At 48.9% G+C, this 19,911-nt stretch overlaps 1 protein-coding gene across 1 annotated transcript in view; it reads left to right on the top strand.

Moving 5' to 3' along the window:
- The first annotated feature begins 752 nt into the window (after positions 1-752).
- Positions 753-19,911, top strand: part of PIK3R6 (phosphoinositide-3-kinase regulatory subunit 6) — a 52,586-nt gene continuing 33,427 nt past the window's right edge. Inside the window, exons 1-2 of the mRNA XM_039231667.1 lie at positions 753-901; positions 18,799-18,900. Of these exons, the coding sequence (XP_039087598.1) occupies positions 18,888-18,900 (13 nt within the window). The 5' untranslated portion in view covers positions 753-901; positions 18,799-18,887. The remainder of the gene's footprint in view (positions 902-18,798; positions 18,901-19,911) is intronic.

Genomic DNA, 19,911 nt, shown 5'->3' on the forward strand with positions numbered 1-19,911 from the left:
CACGGCACACTGGGACCATCTTGGAACTGTAGGTGATCAGGACTCCTGGGACGGGTCACAGCCTGGGCTTGGGCATCAAGAAGCCACCAGGTCAGGATGCGCCACGCAAATCACGCCATGGAGTCCGGCCTTTCTCCTGAAGGTACCAGGGAGCCATCGAAGGCTGTATTGTGGGCGTAACGCAATCAGATTTGCGTTTCAGCATCAGAGAGGGGTGCTTGGCCGTGACGTGGACATGGATCAGGCTTTCACGGTCCCTCGGGAGGAGGGCGATGGTGGCCTGATGAACTGGTGACAGCTGTGGGGGTGGGAAAGGGGGACGGTTTATGACATAGGACTTGGTTGCACTTAGATGGAACAGGGGAGAGAGAGGGAGGTCGTTGAGGATGATGCCCCAGGGTCTGATGCTCAGGAGAGGAGCAGACAGGTGGGTCTGGTTGGGGCCGGGCGGGGAGGGCTCGGTTCATACACCTTAAACTGAAAGTGCCAGGTGGATGGCGGCTGGGGTGTCTGGAACGCAGAAGGGAGCCAGGGCCCCCCACCTCACAGCTCAGTCAGCACCAGAAGGGCCTCTATGGAGGTGCCCCCTCCTGCCCTGTAGCAATAAATACAGAGGCTCCAGTGACCGCGGGTGACCACAGAGCTTCTGCAGAAAGCAGCCTCACGGCAGGATGTGCTCTGGGAGGAGCTTTGAGGGCCACGGGGAAGGGGAAGGAAGAGGAGGGACAGAGTCGGGCCTGTGCCACGCTGGGCCTTTCTCTGCAGATCTGCAGGCTGCAGCAGGGACCGGAGACCCCCGCGGGGGCCCCTCGAAAACATCGAGCTCTCTGGAGCCGGCAGCCTCCCTGTGGGAAGACGGTCAGTGGGAAGTCTTAGGGAACCGAGTTCGAGCTGAGCTACGGTAGGTGCTGGCTGCGGGAAGGTGTCCAGGGAGGAAGCCGGGAGAGGCGGATCTGGGGAGACCAGGTGGAGGGGCCCGGAGGAGGGAGGCCAGCAGGGAGCCCTGCGGGGGGAGATGCCTCTGGCTCTTCTGTACATGAGGCCCAGCTTGCTGAGAAGGCTTACAAGAGGCGGCGGCCCCCAGAATCACTCTGCCCAGTTAGGATCGTTTCACCCCGACCCTGCGAGGGGACCGCCCCGTTCTTCTCCGAATCCTAACAGATTGCACACGCCCGATGAGGAGACCCCACGCACTGTCCCACCAGATGCTCGCCTGCACTCACAGGTGGGCCGGATACGCGTCTCAATGCCCATCCTTCTGGTCCCGTCTACACCGCTTCTGGGACCTCATCTGTCTGTCTGTCCCTCCTGGGAGGGAGCCAGGGGACGATCACGCTGGCCTGGCTACTTCTGCCCACGATCGAGCATCTTCTGGCTGCGCAGCCAGTGCTGGAGGCCGAGCAAGCCCGGGCCCCGGGGCTCGAGAAGCTGGCCAGCGGTGGGGCCTTAAGACGCGGCACGAGCGGGGCATCTGGGTGGCTTAGTCGGTTAAGCGTCCAACTTTCGCTTAGGTCACGATCTCGCGGTTCGTGGGTTCGAGCCCCGCGTCGGGCTCTGTGCTGACTGCCAGCTCAGAGCCTGGAGCCTGTTTCAGAGTCTGTGACTCCCTCTCTCTCTGACCCTCCCCTGCTCACGCTGTCTCTCTCTCTCTCTCTCTCTCTCTCCTAGAAATAAATAAAACATTAAAAAAATTTAAAAAAAAAAAAAAGACGCGGCACGAGTGCCCAACAGAAAGTAAAGCGCGCGCAGTCCCGAGGCAAGGTGACCTTGGAGCATGGGATCCAGGAGGCTTTACGGGAGGGGCAGAGAGGAGGGTTTGTGTGCAGAGGTGAGACAGCAGGCTTCCTGGTTGAGAACAAAGTGTGCAAACCCACAGCAGGAGAGCAGGTGTGAAGGAGGGGGGTTCCAGGAAAACAGCTAGTGACTTTGTTTGGCGGCTGAAGGTTGAGCTCATGGAAGGTTTGCAGGTGTGACTGTTCCACGCCTTCCCTCGGCTCGACGAGGCTGGTGAGCATCACCTTAGTTTTTAAATATTTATTTATTTTGAGAGAGAAGGAGGGAAGGAGGAGGGGCAGAGAGAGAGGGAGAGAGAGAGAATCCCAAGCAGGCTCCATGCTGTCAGCGCAGAGCCTGATGCAAGGATTGAAGTCATGAATCATGAGATCATGACCGGAGCCGAAATCACGAGTCACGTGCTTAACCACCTGAGCCACCCAGGCGCCGCCAGTATTATGTTATTGGTCCTTGTAGTAATCCGATGGGGGCATTGGGGCACCTGGGTGGCTCAGCGGTTAAGCGTCTGACTTCAGCTCAAGTCATGATCTCACGGTTCATGAGTTCGAGCCCCGCGTCGGGCTCTGTGCTGCCAGCTCAGAGCCTGGAGCTGCTTCCGATTCTGTGTCTCCCTCTCTCTCTGACCCTCCTCTGCTCGCATGCTCTCTCTCGCTCTCCCTCTCTCTCTCAAAAATAAATAAACATTAACAAAAATTAAAGATAGGGAAACTGAGGCACAAAGGTTCTAAGCAAGTAGCCCAAGTTGTGACAGCCACAGAGGGGATTGGAGTCCAGGCAAGTCCAGCACCAAACGCCACCAGCCACACGGCCCCACAGCCCCCCACGGGACCTGCTCTGTGGCTGACGTGGTGGCCAGGAATCTGGTCCCCGGGGGCTTCCTGGTCTACACCACACCCTGTCAGATTCCTCCCAGGCTCCCTGCCCCCCCAGAACAATAGTCTCCTTCCCCCCTCCACCAGCCAGTCTCTCTCACATCCAGGTGTTTCCTCCCTGGGCCGTAGCAGACATAGCAAGGGAAACAGGTCTACACCCCAGGGCCCAGCAGAGAGCAGGCCCCCACGGCCCCGGCGCCTCGGGCATCTGGACAGCCCCAAGTGGGCTGAGGGGTCCCCTCTAGCTCTGCATTTCTCCTGTGAGTCCACCAATCACATGCTCCAAACCACAGCGCCGGGTGCGTGGTCAGGCGCGTGGTCGGGCGCGTGGTCGGGCTGGTATGACTTTGTCCGCGGAGAGCAGTGGTCAGAGTCCTGGGAAGAGCATCAGGGCTTTGCCAGGCAGCGCCGGCGGGGGAGGGGCAAGTGGGTCAGTGGCGGAGGGAGAGGGTCCCTGTCCCTGTGTCAGAGTTGGGGGGGGACAGGGCTGCGACCTTGGGAAGCTCTGTGTCTTTAAGCCTGAAGGATGGCTGCAGAGAGGGCTGCATGGGGCCCGCAGGGGTGGGGGTGGGGCGCAGGGGTGGATAGGTCAACAGCCTGGATCTGCATTGCTGGAAGCACTGACCCCCACCCAGGGCTGTTGCTGGGAGTCTTCCCCCCCCCCTCGCCTGGCCCCAGCCAAGGGCAGCAGCAGCGGCAGGAAACGGGCTCCCATCAGCCTCTCCCTGTGGGTGGTCCCAGACGGGGTTTCCCCCACGGCAGTGACCAGCCTGTGTCTGCACCTGCCCTGAGGACCCTTTATTGCTGGGGTTCTGTATTGAAGGACTCGTACCCCCTGACTCCCACCCCATTCGTTCATGCGTCCGTCCATCCATCCGCCCGTCCATTCCTTCCTTGTCTCTGATCTCGTCCCTGCGTCCCCGTAAAGCGTCCAAGATCTCACCCTGCTCGGAACTGTTAAGTCAGCCTCCCCCGCTTTCGCAGCAGGAAGCAGGAGACTCGAGTCCGAGGCGAAGGACCTGACCACTCGTGGCCCCGCAAGCACATGAGGGTCAGGATCCAGGGCGCAGCGTGAAAGTGGGTGCTGTGTACCCTCAGCCAAGGAGCCCTGAGCGTAGGGAATCCCCGGTTTTCACAAACGTGCCCGTTCTGCCCGGGAAGGGGACACAGTCGCTGCTGTGCTGGACGGCAAGTAACTCTGCCACGTGTCACCCGCAGGGAGCCACCGCCGCCGTCCTCGAAGGCTGTGCACAACGCACACCTTCTTGGGTGATGCGGTGCAGAAGCTCAAACACGTGCCCCTGGAGGATCCCCCCCACCGCCCCCGGCCGCCCCTTCCCGCCACGAAGCAGCCACGCTGTCCCTCCCACCTCAGCGCCTGGCCTCCCAGTCCCTTCCCGGGACCCTGTCTGGGCAGATATGGCCACACTGGCCCTCCTCGCTCCCATCCACCCCCCCACACCCAGGTTTCTACCCAGATGTCACCTCCTACTGAGACCTCTCTGACCAACCTTTTAGAGGCCACTCCCCCAGCTCTGGAACCCCACACACCCCCTTTCCGGCCTTTTCCTTACAGCGCTGACCATCGGCTAATACACAGCTTACTTCTTGAGGTTCCTGTGTGTCCCCCTGCGTTCCCTCCGTGCCCGTTAGATTGTAGCCTTTATGAGAGCAGGTGTTTTTGTCTATGTTAAATTGTCTCCGTATTCCCAGGACCTAGAACCAGGCCTAACATGCGGAAGGAAGGAAGGAACCCACCCATTCATTGGGTCTCCCATTGAAGACTGGGTTTCTTTTTTTTTTTTTTAATGTTTCATATATTTCTGAGAGAGAGACAGTGAGAGCAGGGGAGGGTCAGAGAGAGAAGGAGACACAGAATCTGAAACAGGCTCCAGGCTCCGAGGTGTCAGCACAGAGCCCGACGCGGGGCTCGAACCCACCAACCGTGAGACCATGACCTGAGCCGCAGTCGGATGCTCAACCGACTGAGCCTCCTGGGTGCCCTGAAAACTGGGTTTCTTACCCTGTGTCTGTGGGACACTGTCCAACACGCCGCTCGTCTGGGTAACTACAGAGCAAAGGAATCAGTGAACGAAATGAACGCTGTGTGCAGGGCAGGGTGAGAGAGCCCGCAGGGGTGGGGTGGGGAGGGTTCTCCCAGGTGGTTGGGATTCACCCCTGGCCGCCCACGCCACCCACGCCAGCTGCTGGGAATCTTCCCGACTGGGGGAAGAGCACTGAGCCCGGGGCCGTGGTCTCTCCTGCCGGCATCCTGAGCGCCGACACCATCTCCGTTTCCCTTTGTCCAGTGGCTGCGCCCCACAGACTGGTGTCTGCCCCCCACTGGCTCACGTGGGCACCGTGGGCGCCCCCAGTGCCCGGCTCACCTAATAACTCCTCCTGGAGCGTTAGGGACTTGGCGCCGCAGCACAGCTGGGAGATGGCTCGTTGTCAACCTCCAGGGGCCCGGCATGGCAGAAAGGGTGCCCCGGACAAGCTCCCAGGCCCCCGGGGGGGCGGGGGGGGGCACCCGCCCTTCTGCGGTGAGCAGCTTCGCGTGGACCTGTGGGCTGACTGTCGCCGGATCTCCAGGTGATTCCTCTTACCTAAAAGCTGGGAATCTCCAGGGGCGCCTCGGGGGCTCAGGCAGTTGAGCCTCTGACTTCGGCTCAGGTCGTGATCTCACAGTTCGTGAGTTCGAGCCCCGCGTCGGGCTCTGTGCAGACAGCTCGGAGCCTGGAGCTGCTTCTGATTCTGTGTGTGTGTCTCTGCCCATCTCCCGCTCACATTAGGTCTCTCTCAAAAATAAATAAGCATTTAAAAAATGTAAAGCTGGGAATCTGGATTTGTATGTGAAATACGAATTTTTTTTTTTAAGTTGGCCACAGATGCAAATTTTCTAAAGCTATGGTTTCTTCTGGGAGCGGGTGAGAGGAGCCGGTCGCCCGGAGGAGGGGTGAGGGTGCTTGCTTTTCACTGTAGAGTGGTTTGCACCTTTTGGATTTATCATCGGCGTGGTTTTTAATTGAAAGGTGAATTTTATGGACATCCTAGGCAGGGCACGTCTCGGGGGCCTCAGTGCAAATCTGCGAAGTGGATTCGTTGTCAGGCACGTTGTGAACACGGGTCCGTGAGAGCATCAGTGTGCTGATTGTGGGCTGGTAGTGTGGCAGCCGGGGCCACGCTGCTGTCCTTGAGAAGTCCCAGACGGGCAGAGCCCCATAGTCTGACGGGCAAGGGCCATGTCTCCTTCAGTCATCTCTGAACTCCCGGGCCCTTGTACAATTTCCGTTACCCAGACAGGATGGGTATTCCATAGATCCTCTTCGATTGGCTCAGCAATGTCATCACTCGAGACCCAGCCAGGAGCTAGGAGAAGAGCCAGACAGCCTCTGAGCAGCCGAAATAGAGGCTTCCAACCACGTCTGTGCTTGGAAGCTTCTCACTCTTTTCATAGATCTGTTTCTCGGGCTTTGTTTTTGTATCTTGCCTCCAAAACCATCCCATGTGCTTATCGGCATCCCAGCCTTCTGGAAGAGTGCAGAGTGCTGGGAGAGGCTGCTGCCGATACAGGGGACCCTTGGTTGGAATTAGAAAGAGGCGTCGTCATGACACCTGGGGGGCTCAGTTGGTTACGCGTCCAACTTCGGCTCAGGTCATGATCTCACGGTTCGTGGGTTCAAGCCCCGCGTCGGGCTCTGTGCTGACAGCTTGGAGCCTGAAGCCTGTTTCAGATTCTGTGTCTCCTCTCTCTGCCCCTCCCCTGCTCATGCTGTCTCTCTCTCTCTCTGTCTCTCTCTCTCTCTCAAAAAAAAAAAAAAAATAGGAAGGATGGATGAATGACAAACTGTCGCCCTCCCTGGCAGGTAAATTACCCAAAGGCCAGTGGATGGGTCGCCAGGTGACAGCCCCCAGTCACCCGCTATGAGCAAGGAACAGCCTCCAGTGCTGAGACAGGATCATTTCCGAGGAGTCAGAAAGTACGAGCCATTCGGGGCAGGATGGAGGCTTCGGTCACTGGCCAACAGCTCCCGAAATCCTCGCCATGTGGCCACGTGCAATGAACTCCCATGAGATTCCTCTAGAAAACATCCTGAGGTGTCTTTGGGTGCGGAAGCGGGAAGCCTCCTCCCTGAGAAATTCGCTTCGTCCTCAAGCACAGACAAAGGTGGTGTTGATGCATTTTGAGAAGGACCCGGACCGGGTTCTGCGTACTTCCATTTCCTGTCTGGGTGCGAGCTTGTCCCCTGAGGGCTCCCCCACCGCCCCCCACCCCTGCCTTGGTCAACAGCCCCAAAGGACAGGAAATCGATTACAGAGGCACAAAGCATCTCCAGCCTTTGCACAAGGACATATAAGCACCGAATAGACGTGCGGTGAATGAATGAGTCGGCAAATGAATGAATAGGAGAACGGATAAGGTGGTTTTCTGACATTGTTTATGCTTCTTACGAGTTTATTTTCAGTCAAAAGCCGGGCCCAGAAGAGCCCTGAAAACGCACCGTGAGTCCTGAGACAGACCTACCCTCTTTTAATCTCTATCTTTGGGTTTCTTTTCCTTCGAGGCCGGCCAGTCTCCTTCCTGGCTGATGCTGCCTGGACAGAAGGCCATCTGTGTGTTCATTTTATTTTCCCGAGGGCAGAGGTGTTCTGTGAGGGTTGGGGGTGGGGGAAGAAAGGGTGCAGAGGGCAAGGGAGGTGGCCTGTGATCGCCCCCCCACTCCCCGGCAGTTGAGAGCAGAGCTCTAGCGCTGGTTCATCGTCCATTAGCCATGTGACTTGGGGCAAGATACCGCACCTTTGTTCTGCAAAATATTTATGCATCGCCTCCTGGGTGCCAGTTCCGCCCGGAGGTGCCGGGTCCTCGGCAGGGAATAGACACAGCAGGACCCAGTGTTGGTGGGGCTCACATTCTAATGAGTAGCCAAGAAAATTAATCATTACCCAGGAAACGCCTGATACAGATAAATGCTGTGAATAAAATAAAAGACTGCTGGAGAATCACATGGGGCAGGTAGGGGAGTTTATTTAGATAGAGTGACCAGGAAAGGACTCTCTAAGGAGGTGACATTTAAAATGAGACCTAGGGGGTGCCTGGGTGGCTCCGTCGGTTAAGTGTCTAACTTCAGCTCAGGTCATGATCTCACGGTTCATGGGTTCAAGTCCCGCATCGGGCTCTGTGCTGACAGATCAGAGCCTGGAGACTGCTTCAGATTCTGTGTCTTTCTCTGCCCTTCCCCTGCTCGCACTCTGTCTCTGAAAAATGAATAAATGTTAAAAAAAGTTTTTTTAATGAGAACTGACTATTGAGAAGGACCTAGCTATGGGGAAAGGCATTCCAGGTAGAGGTGTGCAAAGGCCCTGAGGTAGGTCTGGGTCTGGCAGGTGCAAGCAATATAATGAGCCATGAAGCAATAGCCGAGTGAGCCAGAGGGGGAAGAGATAAGGTAGAGAGGGGTGCACTGAGGCCAGATGAGGCCAGATGTAGGCTGGTGAGGAGCGTGGAGTAGTCTGAGATCTAAGAGATGCCAATGGAGGGCTTTAGTCAAGGACTGGGTTGCAGGGGAGGGCGTGAGTGCATGGGGACTTCTTGGGGACATGGCCACAACCCGAGCAAGAGGTGACAGTAGCTTGGACCCAGTGGGTTGGGGCAGAGGTCACCATGATCGCTCTTTTTTTTTTTTTTTTTTTTTTAATGTTTTATTTATTTCTGAGAGAGAGAGAGCATGAGAAGGGGAGGGTCAGAGAGAGAGGGAGTCACAGAATCCGAAACAGGCTCTGAGCTAGCTGTCAGCACAGAGCCTGACATGGGGCCCGAACCCATAAACCGTGAGATCACGACCTGAGCCGAAGTCGAACACTTAACCGACTGAGCCACTCAGGCACCCCCACCTCGATCGTTCTTAACTACAGCTAACACAGGGGACCTGGGAATCCGACTCCCTGGGTCCCACTTGGGAAGCCTCTGTTTGCTTCCCTGCATCACTGGCTTTGGGGTCAGGGTCCGTCCTGGCCCCCCACCCCACACAGCACCTCAGACCACCCCAGCTCTGCCACCGCCTCCCCAGACGGCGAACACTCCGGGTCAGCCACACCACGTGTTGATTCACGGCTGGATTTTCAAGTTCGATTTTTCACACTCCCTTCAGATCGCTCACCTGCAAACTCATGCCCCAGAACATCTTCAGAAAGAACGCACAGCGCGAATGCTCGACACACTCTTCTCCTCGGTGTAGTTTCAGATCACTGCTCCGCACGCCTGGCCTTTGTCAGAATATTGTCGCGAAAGAGCTGGACATTTGTGCCGCTTTGGGGGCACCCATCTCACAGAGGAAGCTGAAAGCTCAGAGAAACCGGTGACGGGCCACACGGGCACCCAGGAAGGGAGAGAAGAGCAATTATTTTAGTAGTTTTATCATTTTCTGAAGTCACCCCTGCTTTTAAGTTCCATGCACAGGGCAACGTGAGAGCAATCTTCCCGGTCAAGAGGAATTTCAAGAACCATTGGCTCAGTTGTGATCATGTGACCATTGGCATCATGTGCTACTCATATTGCAAAGCATCACTCATTTACGAAGTTAAAATTTATTAGAAATGTTTGCTCATCGGGGCACCTGGGTGGCTTAGTCGGTTGAGCGTCCGACTTTCACTTAGGTCATGATCTCGCGGTTCGTCGGTTCGAGCCCCGCGTCGGGCTCTGTGCTGACTGCCAGCTCAGAGCCTGGAGCCTATTTCAGAGTCTGTGTCTCCCTCTCTCTCTGACCATCCCCTGCTCACGCTGTCTCTCTCTCTCTCTCTCTCTCCTAGAAATAAATAAAAATATTAAAAAAAAAAAAAAAAAAAGAAAGAAAGAAATGTTTGCCCATCAGGGCGCCTGGAGGGCCAGTCAGTTAAGCTTCTGACTTCAGCTCAGGTCATGACCTCACGGTTCGTGGGTTCGAGCCCTGCGTCGGGCTCTGTGCTGACAGCTAGGAGCCTGGATCCTGCTTCAGATTCTGTGTCTCCCTCTCTCTCTGCCCCTCTCCCACTTGTGCTCTGTCTCTCTCTCAAAAATGAATAAACATTAAAAATATTTAAAAAGAAAGAAATGTTTGCTCATCTTGGAGAACACTCACAGAACAAGTTACTCGCAATCCAAGGTTTTACTGTATTAAGAAATCAGATGTAGACATGTATTACCAAGAAAATTACCTGTGATCCCACTGCCTATGGGTCAGTGATACCACACACACACACACACACACACACACACACACACACACGTACAAGTAAGCTGGGAAAATCGGAAAAAAGAAGGTTTGATGTCAATGTCCTGGTTACAATATCACCCTGAGGTTTTGCAAGATGCTATCATTGAGGGAACTGGGGAAAGTGAACTTGAGATCTCTCTATTCTTTCTTACAACTGTGTGAGAATCTACAATTATCTCAAAATTCAACGTTTAACTTACAAAAAGATAACGGCTCTTTTTTTTTCAAACGTCACTACACTCCTATCATCTCCCTGAAGCCCCCAAAGTTCTGTAGGGTTTAAATTCCCACTTGCCTCCAGTGTAGTAGCTTCATCAGGGTTTAAATTGTGATCTAAACAAGATTCACACATTCTCTCGGTTGATTCCTAGCCCCGCCCCCCACATTCATTTTCATATCTCTTACCGCCATCCCATCTACCTTGCAAATTACTTCTTGAAAGAGAATAGGGCGTCTGTCCCCCTTAGAAGTTCTCAGAGCCTGGGATTTGCATCCTGAGAATATGCATCAGCACAGTCTGTATTTTCTATAAATTGGTAATCGGACATAGAGGCTCGTTTGCTTTTAGAATATAGAAACCATGCACACGTTTTAAAAATTAAAATGGTCAGGGGCGCCTGGATGGCTCAGTAGGTTAAGAGTCAGACTCTTAATTCTCGGCTCAGGTCAGGTCATGATCTCACAGTCAGGGGATCAAGCCCTAAGTCAAGCTCTGCACTGAGCATGGAGCCTGCTTGGGATTCTCTCTCTCTCCCTCTCTCTCTCACTCCCCCTCCCTGCACCTCCCCTGCTCACCCCGTCTCTCTTTTTCTCTTTAAAAAGAAATAATAAAATAATAAAAAAGTAAAAGTAAAATGTTCAGTGGGGCACCTGGGTGGCTCAGTTGGTTAAACATCCGATTTCAGCTCAGGTCATGATTTCACAGCTCGCAAGTTCAAGCCCCACGTAGGGCTCTGTACTGACAGCTCAGAGCCTGGAGCCCACTTAAGATTCTGTGTGTCTCTCTCTGCCTCTCCTCTGCTCATGCTCTATCTCTCTCTGTCTCTCAAAAATAAATAAACATTAAAACAATTTTTTTAATGTTCAAAACTGGGTGTCTATTGAAATGTCAGTCCCTTTCCCACCCCATTTCCTCAGGAGCATTCCCAGAAGCACTTACAAACCCATGAGCAGGTTTCTATGTAAGTTGTCATTCTTCTACAGGAAATAGGAGTGGGGTTGAAGGATCACATCGTAAATGATGTTTCACTTTATGAGAAATTGCCAAACTGCTTTCCAGAATGGTGATGACATTTTGTATTCCCACCAGTAAGTAGTGTGTGAGCATTCCTGTTTCTCCACATCTTCTCCAGCACTATGTTTTTAAATTTTTTAATGTTTTATTCATTTTTGAGAGACAGAGTGGAAGCAGAGGTGGGGCAGAGAGAGAGGGAGACACAGAATCTGAAGCAGGCTCCAGGCTCTGAGCTGTCAGCACAGAGTCCAACACAGGGCTCGAACTCACAGACTGTGAGATCGTGACTTAAGTCTGATGCTTAACTGACTAAGCCACCAAGACACCCCTATTTGCCAGTGCTTTGTATTGCCTGTCACCAAACTGTAGTCATTCCCATGGTGTATGGTGGTATCTCCCAGTTTTAATCTGCAGTCCCGGATGACTAGTAACATGTGGGGTTTTTATGGGTGGTTTTTTTTTTTTGTTTTTTTTTTTTTTTGTGCTTCCTTGAGGTCCACATATCTTTTTAGATGAACTATCTGTTTAAATATTTCTCCCTTTTAGGGGTATTATTTATTTCCTCACTGCTGAGTTTTGAGAGTTCTTTATATACCCTGGATACGAGTTCTTTGTCAGATATGTGATTTGGAAACACCCTCTCCACCTCTATCCTTTGTCTTTTCATTTCCTTAAAGGCACTTTTCGCAAAGCCAAAGTTTTTTATTTTGGCAAAGTCCAATTTATCCATTTTCTCCTTTATGGATCATGCTTTTGGCATCACACCTAAGAAGTCTCTCTAACCCAAGGGCACAGAGACTTTTTTCCCTGTTTCCTTCTAAACCTTTATAGTTTTGCCTTTTACCTTCAGGTCTGTGAAACATTTTCGTTCACCTTAGTTTGAGATGTGGGATGTAAATTGAGATTTTTTTTTTCTGAATATTGATGATCAATTGTTCCAGATCATTTGTTGAAAAGAATTATCCTTCACTCGTTGACTTACCTTTGCAACTTTGTAAAAAAAATCAATCGGGTCTTTTTTATGTGGGTCTAATTCTGGAGGCTCTATTCTGTTTCTTCGATTTTGTGTTTAGTCCTTCACTAATAACTTTATAGTACTTCTTAAAATAGGGAGATGAGTCCTCACATTTGTCTTCTCAAAATTGTTTGGCTATTTCAGTTCTTTATAAATCTTAGAATCTGCTTATCTTCTAGCTACAAAAAAATATGCCTATATTTTTATTGGAATTACATTAAATCTATAAATAAACTGGGGAGAATTGACATCTCAACTATACTGGGTCTTCCAGATCATAAACTGTGTGTGTCTGCATGTTTCAATGTTCTTTGATTTGTTTCTTTAGCATTTTGTGGTTTTCACCATATAGATACTCTATGTGTTTTGTTAACTTTATACCTAAGTATTTCTCTTTTTTTTTCTTTTGAAGCTATTTTAAATGACATTGTGGTTCAAATTTTGGTTCCCAATTGTTCGTTTTTACTGTACATATGTAAGCCTGATGTTGTATCCTGACATTATATCCTGTGATCCTGGCAAACTCACTTATTAGTTCTAGGAGATTGTTTTTTTAAGTATTTTTATTTCTAGGAGAGAGAGAGGGAGAGACAGCGTGAGCAGGGGAGGGTCAGAGAGAGAGGGAGTCACAGACTCTGAAACAGGCTCCAGGCTCCGAGCTGGCAGTCAGCACAGAGCCCGACGCGGGGCTCGAACCCACGAACCGCGGGATCATGACCTAAGCGAAAGTCGGACGCTTAACCGACTAAGCCACCCAGGCGCCCCGAGATTTTTTTTTTTTCATAGACTCTTAGGACTATTCTATGTAAACCTGTTACCTGAGAATAGGGTCATATTTTTTGCAAATAGTTTTAGTTCTTCCTTTCCAATCTGTATACCTCTTTTCCTACCTTCTTCTACTTCTTCTTTTTTCCTTTGTCTTATTACACTGGCTTCCAATATTGTGTGGATTTGTTGAGTAGAGGTGGTGAGAGTGATTATCCTTGCCTTTTCCTAATCTTTGAGGGAAAACATTGACTTTTCTACTATTATGTATGTTAGTTGTGGGGTGTTTTGGTTAAAGGCCCTTTTTCAGATTAAGAAAGTTCCCTTATATTCCTAATTTACTCTTAAGTTTTTATCATGAATGTTAAAATTTGTCAAATGTATTTAGTGCATCAGTTAACAGGAGCATATGGTTATTCTTTTTAAACCTTTAATATAGTATATTACACTGATTGATTTTTAAATATTGAATCAATCTTGCATCCCTGGGACAAACTCCATCAGGTTGTTATACATTATTCTTTTTATATATTGCTATCCTTTGTGTCCTAATATTTTGTAGAGAATTAAAAGATATTGGTCTATTTTCTTTTCTTGTGCTATCTTGTCTGGTTTTGGTTTTTGTGGGGGGGTTTTTGTTTGTTTGTTTAAAAAAATTTTTTTAATGTTTTTTATTTATTTCTAGGAGAGGAGAGAGAGAGAGAGACAGCGTGAACAGGGGAGGGTCAGAGAGAGAGGGAGTCACAGACTCGGAAACAGGCTCCAGGCTCCGAGCTGACAGTCAGCACAGAGCCCGATGCGGGGCTCGAACCCACAAACCGCGAGATCATGACCTAAGCGAAAGCCGGACGCTTAACCGACTAAGCCACCCAGGCGCCTCTGTTTAAAAAATTTTTAATGTTTTTATTTCTTTCTGAGAGAGAGAGAAAAACAGTTTGAGCAGGGGAGGGTCAGAGAGAGAGGGAGACACAGAATCTGAAACAGGCTTCAGGCTCTGAGCTCATAGAGCCCGATGCGGAGCTTGAACCCACAAACCGTGAGATCATGACCTGAGCCAAAGTCAGATGCTTAACCGACTGAGCCACCCAGGTGCCCCTGTAATGTCTCTTCTTATTCCTGGTAATTTTCCTTGCCTGGAAATGGACTTTGTCTCATATTAATACAGCTACTTCAATGTTCTTTTGTTAATATTCAGGTAGTATTTTTTTTTTCTATTCTGTTGCTTTTAACTTACCTATGACATTATATTTGAAGTGGATTTATTGTAAACAGCATAGAGTTGTTTATTTCTTTTTTTATTTTTTAAATATTTTGTTTATTTTTGAGAGAGATAGAGATAGAGAGTGTGAGCAGAGGAGGGACAGAGAATAGAGGAAGACACAGCATCCGAAGCAGACTCCAGGCTCCAAGCTGTGAGCACAGAGCCTGACCTGGTGCTTGGACTCATGCACCATGAGATCATGACCTGAGCCAAAGTCAGATACTTCACAGACTGAGCCATCCTGGCACCCCATACAATCTCTGTCTTTTAATTGGTGTGTTTAGACCATTTACATTTAATATAACTATTGGTATATTTTTATTCAGGTCTACCATTTTATTATTCATCTTCTATTTGTTATTTCTGGGTTTTGTTCCTGTGATAGAGGGGGAAAATGTATTAAAGATTCTTCCCATGCCCTTGGAACTATAGTTCCTCTAGTCAGAGGGAATAATTTCCCTTTTTCAGGATTTTAGCTACCTGCATGCTCACCACTGCCATTACGAGATTGCCCGGAGGCTATAGCAGAAGAAAGCACAAAAGAAAAAAGTAAATTCCCCCACCCAATCCTTTGGGGACCTTTCTTTTTTCACAGCAGGAAGAGAAGGCTTTTCTTCTAGCTCTTTCTGTCTGCCCTAAGTGTTCACTTGTGAGTCTCAGGATGACTTTGTGTCCAGGCCAGGGTATATTGGGGAGGTGGGGAGTGCAGGAAACTCATTCCCAGATTATTCTTACTTCAAATACTGGCTTTCTTCCTAATTCTTCCTGCTGCCATTTACTTCTCAGAATCTTCAGATAGTGACCTCATGCGTGCTATCTAGAGATTTTAGTTGTATTGAGCTGGAAAGTTACAGAGGAGTATACTTACTCCATGTTAACCAGAACCAGGGCCTCCTGGTTGATGTTTACTTTTTCTTGACTTTTTACAATACATTTGATATATTAGATATATTGTTTTAAAAATTAATGCGTTAGGAATGTGTTAAGTGAAAAAAAAAAAAAAAAGGAATGTGTTAAGTGCTTTGTTACCTGGTGTTTAAAACGAATACCTCCAGGGGCCCCTGGGTGGCTCAGTCAGTTGAGCATCCATCCGACTCTTGATTTGGGGTCAGGTCATGATCTCACGGTTTGTGAGATTAAGCCCCATGTCAGGCTCTGTGCTGACAGCTTGGAGCCTGCTTGGGATTCTCTCTCTCCCTCCCTCTCTCTCTGCTCTTCCCCTCTCTCAAAATAAATGAATAAACATGACAACAATTTAAATGGATACTTCTGAAAATCTTTTCAATTCAGCAAATGTAGATTTACACATCATTTTTATGTCTGTTTAGTATTCCATTGCACAGATTAGTTTGCTTAATTGATACTCTATAGTTGGGCCTTTAGGTTTCTTCTCTTTTTCTCTGATTATAAACAATGTTTCAGTGACCATTGTTGTACACATTCCTTAGGATAAATTCCTAATGGTGGAGTTGCTTAGGCAAAAAGTGTGCACATTTTGAATTTTGATACTTATTGCCCAACTATCCTCCAGAAAAGCTATACCAATTTCCATTCTCACCAACTCCCCACAACAGAGCAAATTTCCACAGCCTCAGCAACAGTTGATATTTTTATCTTTTCTAATCATTGCCAATGTGTAATCACATTTTAATATTCCTTTCTAGGCTAGAATTACTCAGAATACATTATAATTTTAATTCATTGAATTCATTAGTGACATTCATTTAAATGTTTAGTATTTAATTTGTTTATTGTAGTAAAATATACATGCCATAAAAATTTCCTTCTTAACCATTTTAAAGTGTACAATTCAGTGTCATTAAATACCTTCACAATGTTGTACAATGACCACTGTCCATTTGCAGAATTTTTTCATCATCTCAAACAGATACTCTGTACCCATTGAATGATAATTCCCTGTTCTGCCTTCCCCAACCCCTGATAATCTGTTACACTTTCTGTCTCTGTGAATTTCCTTATTGTAAGTGCCTCATGTAAACAGAATCATATAATATTTGTCCTTTGGGCCTGACTTATTGCACTTAGCATGATATTTACAAGGCTCATCTCTGTTGTAGCATGGATCCAAATTTCATTTCATTTTAAGGTTGAATAATTTTCCGCTGTATGGGTAAGACCACTTTTTTTTTTTTTTTACTCATTCAGCTGTTAATGGACATCTGAAGTGTATCCGATTTTTGGCTATTTTGAATGATGCCGCTATGAACCTTGGTGTGCAAGTATCTGTTACAGTCCCTATTTTCAATTCTTTTGGGTATTTACCTAGAAGTGGAATTTGTGGGTCGTATGATAAATCTATGTTTAACTTTTCGAGGAATCACTGTACTGTTTTCTTTTTTTATGTTTTTTTTTTTAAATTTATTTTTGAGAGAGAGAGAGAGAGACAGTGTGAGCAGGAGAGGGACAGAAAGAGAGGGAGACACAGAATCCGAAGACAGGCTCCAAGCTCTGAGCTAGCTGTCAGCACAGCCTGACACGGGGCTCAAACCCACAAACCACGAGATGAAGCTGGATGCTTAACCGACTGAGCCACCCAGGTGCCCCATACTGTTTTCTACCATAGCTGCACTATTTTGAATTCCAACCCACAGTGCACCAGGGTACACATTTCTCCACGTCCTTACTGACACTTGCTATTTTCTGTTGTTTTCTCTCTCTCTTTTTTTTAAAAAAAATTTTAATGTTTTATTTATTTCTAGGAGAGAGAGAGAGAGAGAAAGCATGAGCAGGGGAGGGTCAGAGAGAGAGGGAGTCACAGACTGAAACAGGCTCCAGGCTCTGAGCTGGCAGTCAGCACAGAGCCCGATGCGGGGCTCGAACCCACAAACCGCGAGATCATGACCCAAGTGAAAGTCGGACGCTTAACCGACTAAGCCACCCAGGAGCCCCTGTTTTCTCTCCTTTTAAAATGTTTATTTATTTTTGAGAGAGACAGAGCAAGAGCCGAGGAGGGGCAGAGAGAGAGGGAGACACAGAATGGAAAGCAGCTCCAGGCTCTGAGCTGCCAGCACAGAGCCCATCGCGAGGTTCGAACCCACAAGCTGTGAGATCATGACCTGAGCCAAAGTCGGATGCTCAACCGACTGAGCCACCCAGGTGCCCCAAGTTGTTTTCGTTTGTAAATTTTTTAAATGTTTATTTAGTTTTGAGAAAGAGACAGAGACACTGTGAGCAGGGGAGGGCAGAGAGAGAGGGAGACACAGAATCTGAAACAGGCTCCAGGCTCTGAGCCATTTGCACAGAGCCCGACATGGGGCTCAAACTCATGAACCATGAGATCAGGCATGACCTGAGCCAAGGTCAGATGCTTAACCGACTGAGCCCCCCAAACACCCCTAAATAGCTGTTCCAGTAGAGGTGGAGTGCTTCATATCTTTTTAAAACTATCTTTATTGGATTTTGTTATCAGAGATAAGTTGGCTTTTTCAGAGAATCTTTCCTTCTTTCTATATGCTTTCGAACAGTTGTAAAAGCATAACATTTTTCTTTGCTGGCTTGAGAGAACTTATCCGAGGAATCATCTGAGCCATGCATCACTTTTTATTTTTATTTTATTTATTTATTTTTTCATGCATCACTTTTTAAGAGCTAGTCCTTTGACAACTTTCTTTATTTACTCACCGATCACTAGCATGAGTAGTTTCCTAACTCATCTGGAGCTTTTGTGTCAATTTTATTTTCCTAAAAACCCAGTTGTGATATATAGGGTTCAGATTTTTTCCCATAAATATGTATATAAATTTGATATATACCATATGAATATGCATATATATGATACATATGTGTGTTTTTTTCCTAAACATTGCCAATGGTATAACACATTTTAATATTCATTTCTGGGGTAATCGATAGGCTAAAATTATTCAGAGTACATTATAATTTTATTCCATTGAGTGTATATGGCACTTACCATTCCTAATATTTCCTTAATGTTCCCTCTCTCCTAATTAGCTTTCCCAGGTATGTTTTTATTCATTTATTGTGGAGGTCACTTAGTTGTGGAGTTTGTTGCTCTGGGAAGCAGGCTTTGGGGGGGCCTCCCATTGGGGGTCACAGTGGGGCAGCCAGGGGTCGTGTCTGAGGGCACAGGCTGGAGAATCAGATAGTCCTTTTTTTTTTTTTGAGAGAGAGAAAGAGAGAGTACAAGTTGCAGAGGGGCAGAGAGAGAGGGAGGGAGACGGAGGACCCAAAGTGGCCTCTGTGCTGACAGCAGCGAGCCCGATGCGGGGCTCAAACTCCTGAACCATGAGATCATGCCCTGAGCAGAAGTCAGACGCTTAACCAGCGGAACCCCAAGGTGCCCCAAAGCTTCGATAGTCATGTAACCTCACTGTGCTTCAATCTCCCCATCTGTAGAATGGAGAGAAAATAGTACCCACCTCATCAGGTTAGTGTGAATATTAAAGAGTTGGTAGTTTCTAAGTGTTTAGAAGGGCACCGGGCACACAGCCAGCATCATAGAAGAATTTCTTAAATAAATGAAGGCTTGCCTCCAACATGCTAGAAGGCTGGGACCCCAGGAACCCCTCCAGCCCCCAGATATACTTTCTGGACCTTTCCGCCACTAACGGCCTCTCATTTTGCAGAACCACCTCTGTGAGGAAAAGCAACCGCTTTACTTTCCACTCTGCTGCCTGAGACAACCACATCCTGCTGACACACACCCCAGGCTCCCATGGAGAGTTCAGGTCAGTGTGGCCGGAGGGGGGGACAGAGGGGTTGGGTGCGTCTGGCTGCCTAGCAGGGGAAGGCCTCCCCCGCAGGTGGCGGTATCTCCCGGGGCCGGGGGGACCACCTTCGCCTGGTTCCCCATCTCAGCCGCCCAAATGTGAGAACATCTTGGGAAGTGGACATCCACACACTGTGTGAGCCCCGGCTGCTTACAGGTCATGGAGCTGGACACTGGGGACTATGGCGATAAATAATAGCAGGGATCGGGGGCGCCTGGGTGGCTTAGTCGGTTGGGCGTCTGACTTTCGCTTAGGTCATGATCTCGCGGTTCGTGGGTTCGAGCCCCGTGTCGGGCTCTGTGCTGACTGCCAGCTCAGAGCCTGGAGCCTGTTTCAGTCTGTGACTCCCTCTCTCTCTGACCCTCCCCTGCTCACTGTCTCTCTCTCTGCTAGAAATAAATAAAACATTAAAAAAAAAAATAGCCGGGATCTATCGCCAGATGCTTGCATTTATTTAACGACACCTGTCTTGTCATCTATCAAGTAGTGATAAAAGCCCTTGACAAATATCAACTCATGTAGTCTTCATAAAGACCCCATGAGAGAGATGTTGTCATCGCTCCCATTTTACAGAAGGAGAAAGTGAGGCCCAGAGGCGACAGGTATTACTCCCAAAACCACATAGCTTTGTACAGTCAAACTAGGACTTGACCCCAGCAATCTAGCCCCAGCGCCATTCACTTAATGATTTCACTGTGGATTTACCCGTGTGGACGTCAGAAGCTTCTCTGCAGCATGGTATCAATGCCGTTGTTCTTGTTTTATTGAAAAGGGCAATGGAGGTTCAGAGAGGTTAGGGAATTTGCTCAGAGCTACACAGCTAGTAAGTGGCAAAGCCACAGCTCATTGTGAAACACAGGCTCTTCGCACCTTATTAACCTGGAAGTGTCTAGAATCTTCCCCACCTTCCTGTAGCCCTAAGGGGTTCTCTCATCCCAGAGTTCAGAAGAGGGGCCCCTGAAAAGTAAG

This window comes from Hyaena hyaena, unplaced genomic scaffold (assembly GCF_003009895.1).
Source record: "Hyaena hyaena isolate Hyena2069 unplaced genomic scaffold, ASM300989v1 scaffold_58, whole genome shotgun sequence".
In the NCBI taxonomy this organism is placed as follows: Eukaryota; Metazoa; Chordata; class Mammalia; order Carnivora; family Hyaenidae; genus Hyaena; species Hyaena hyaena.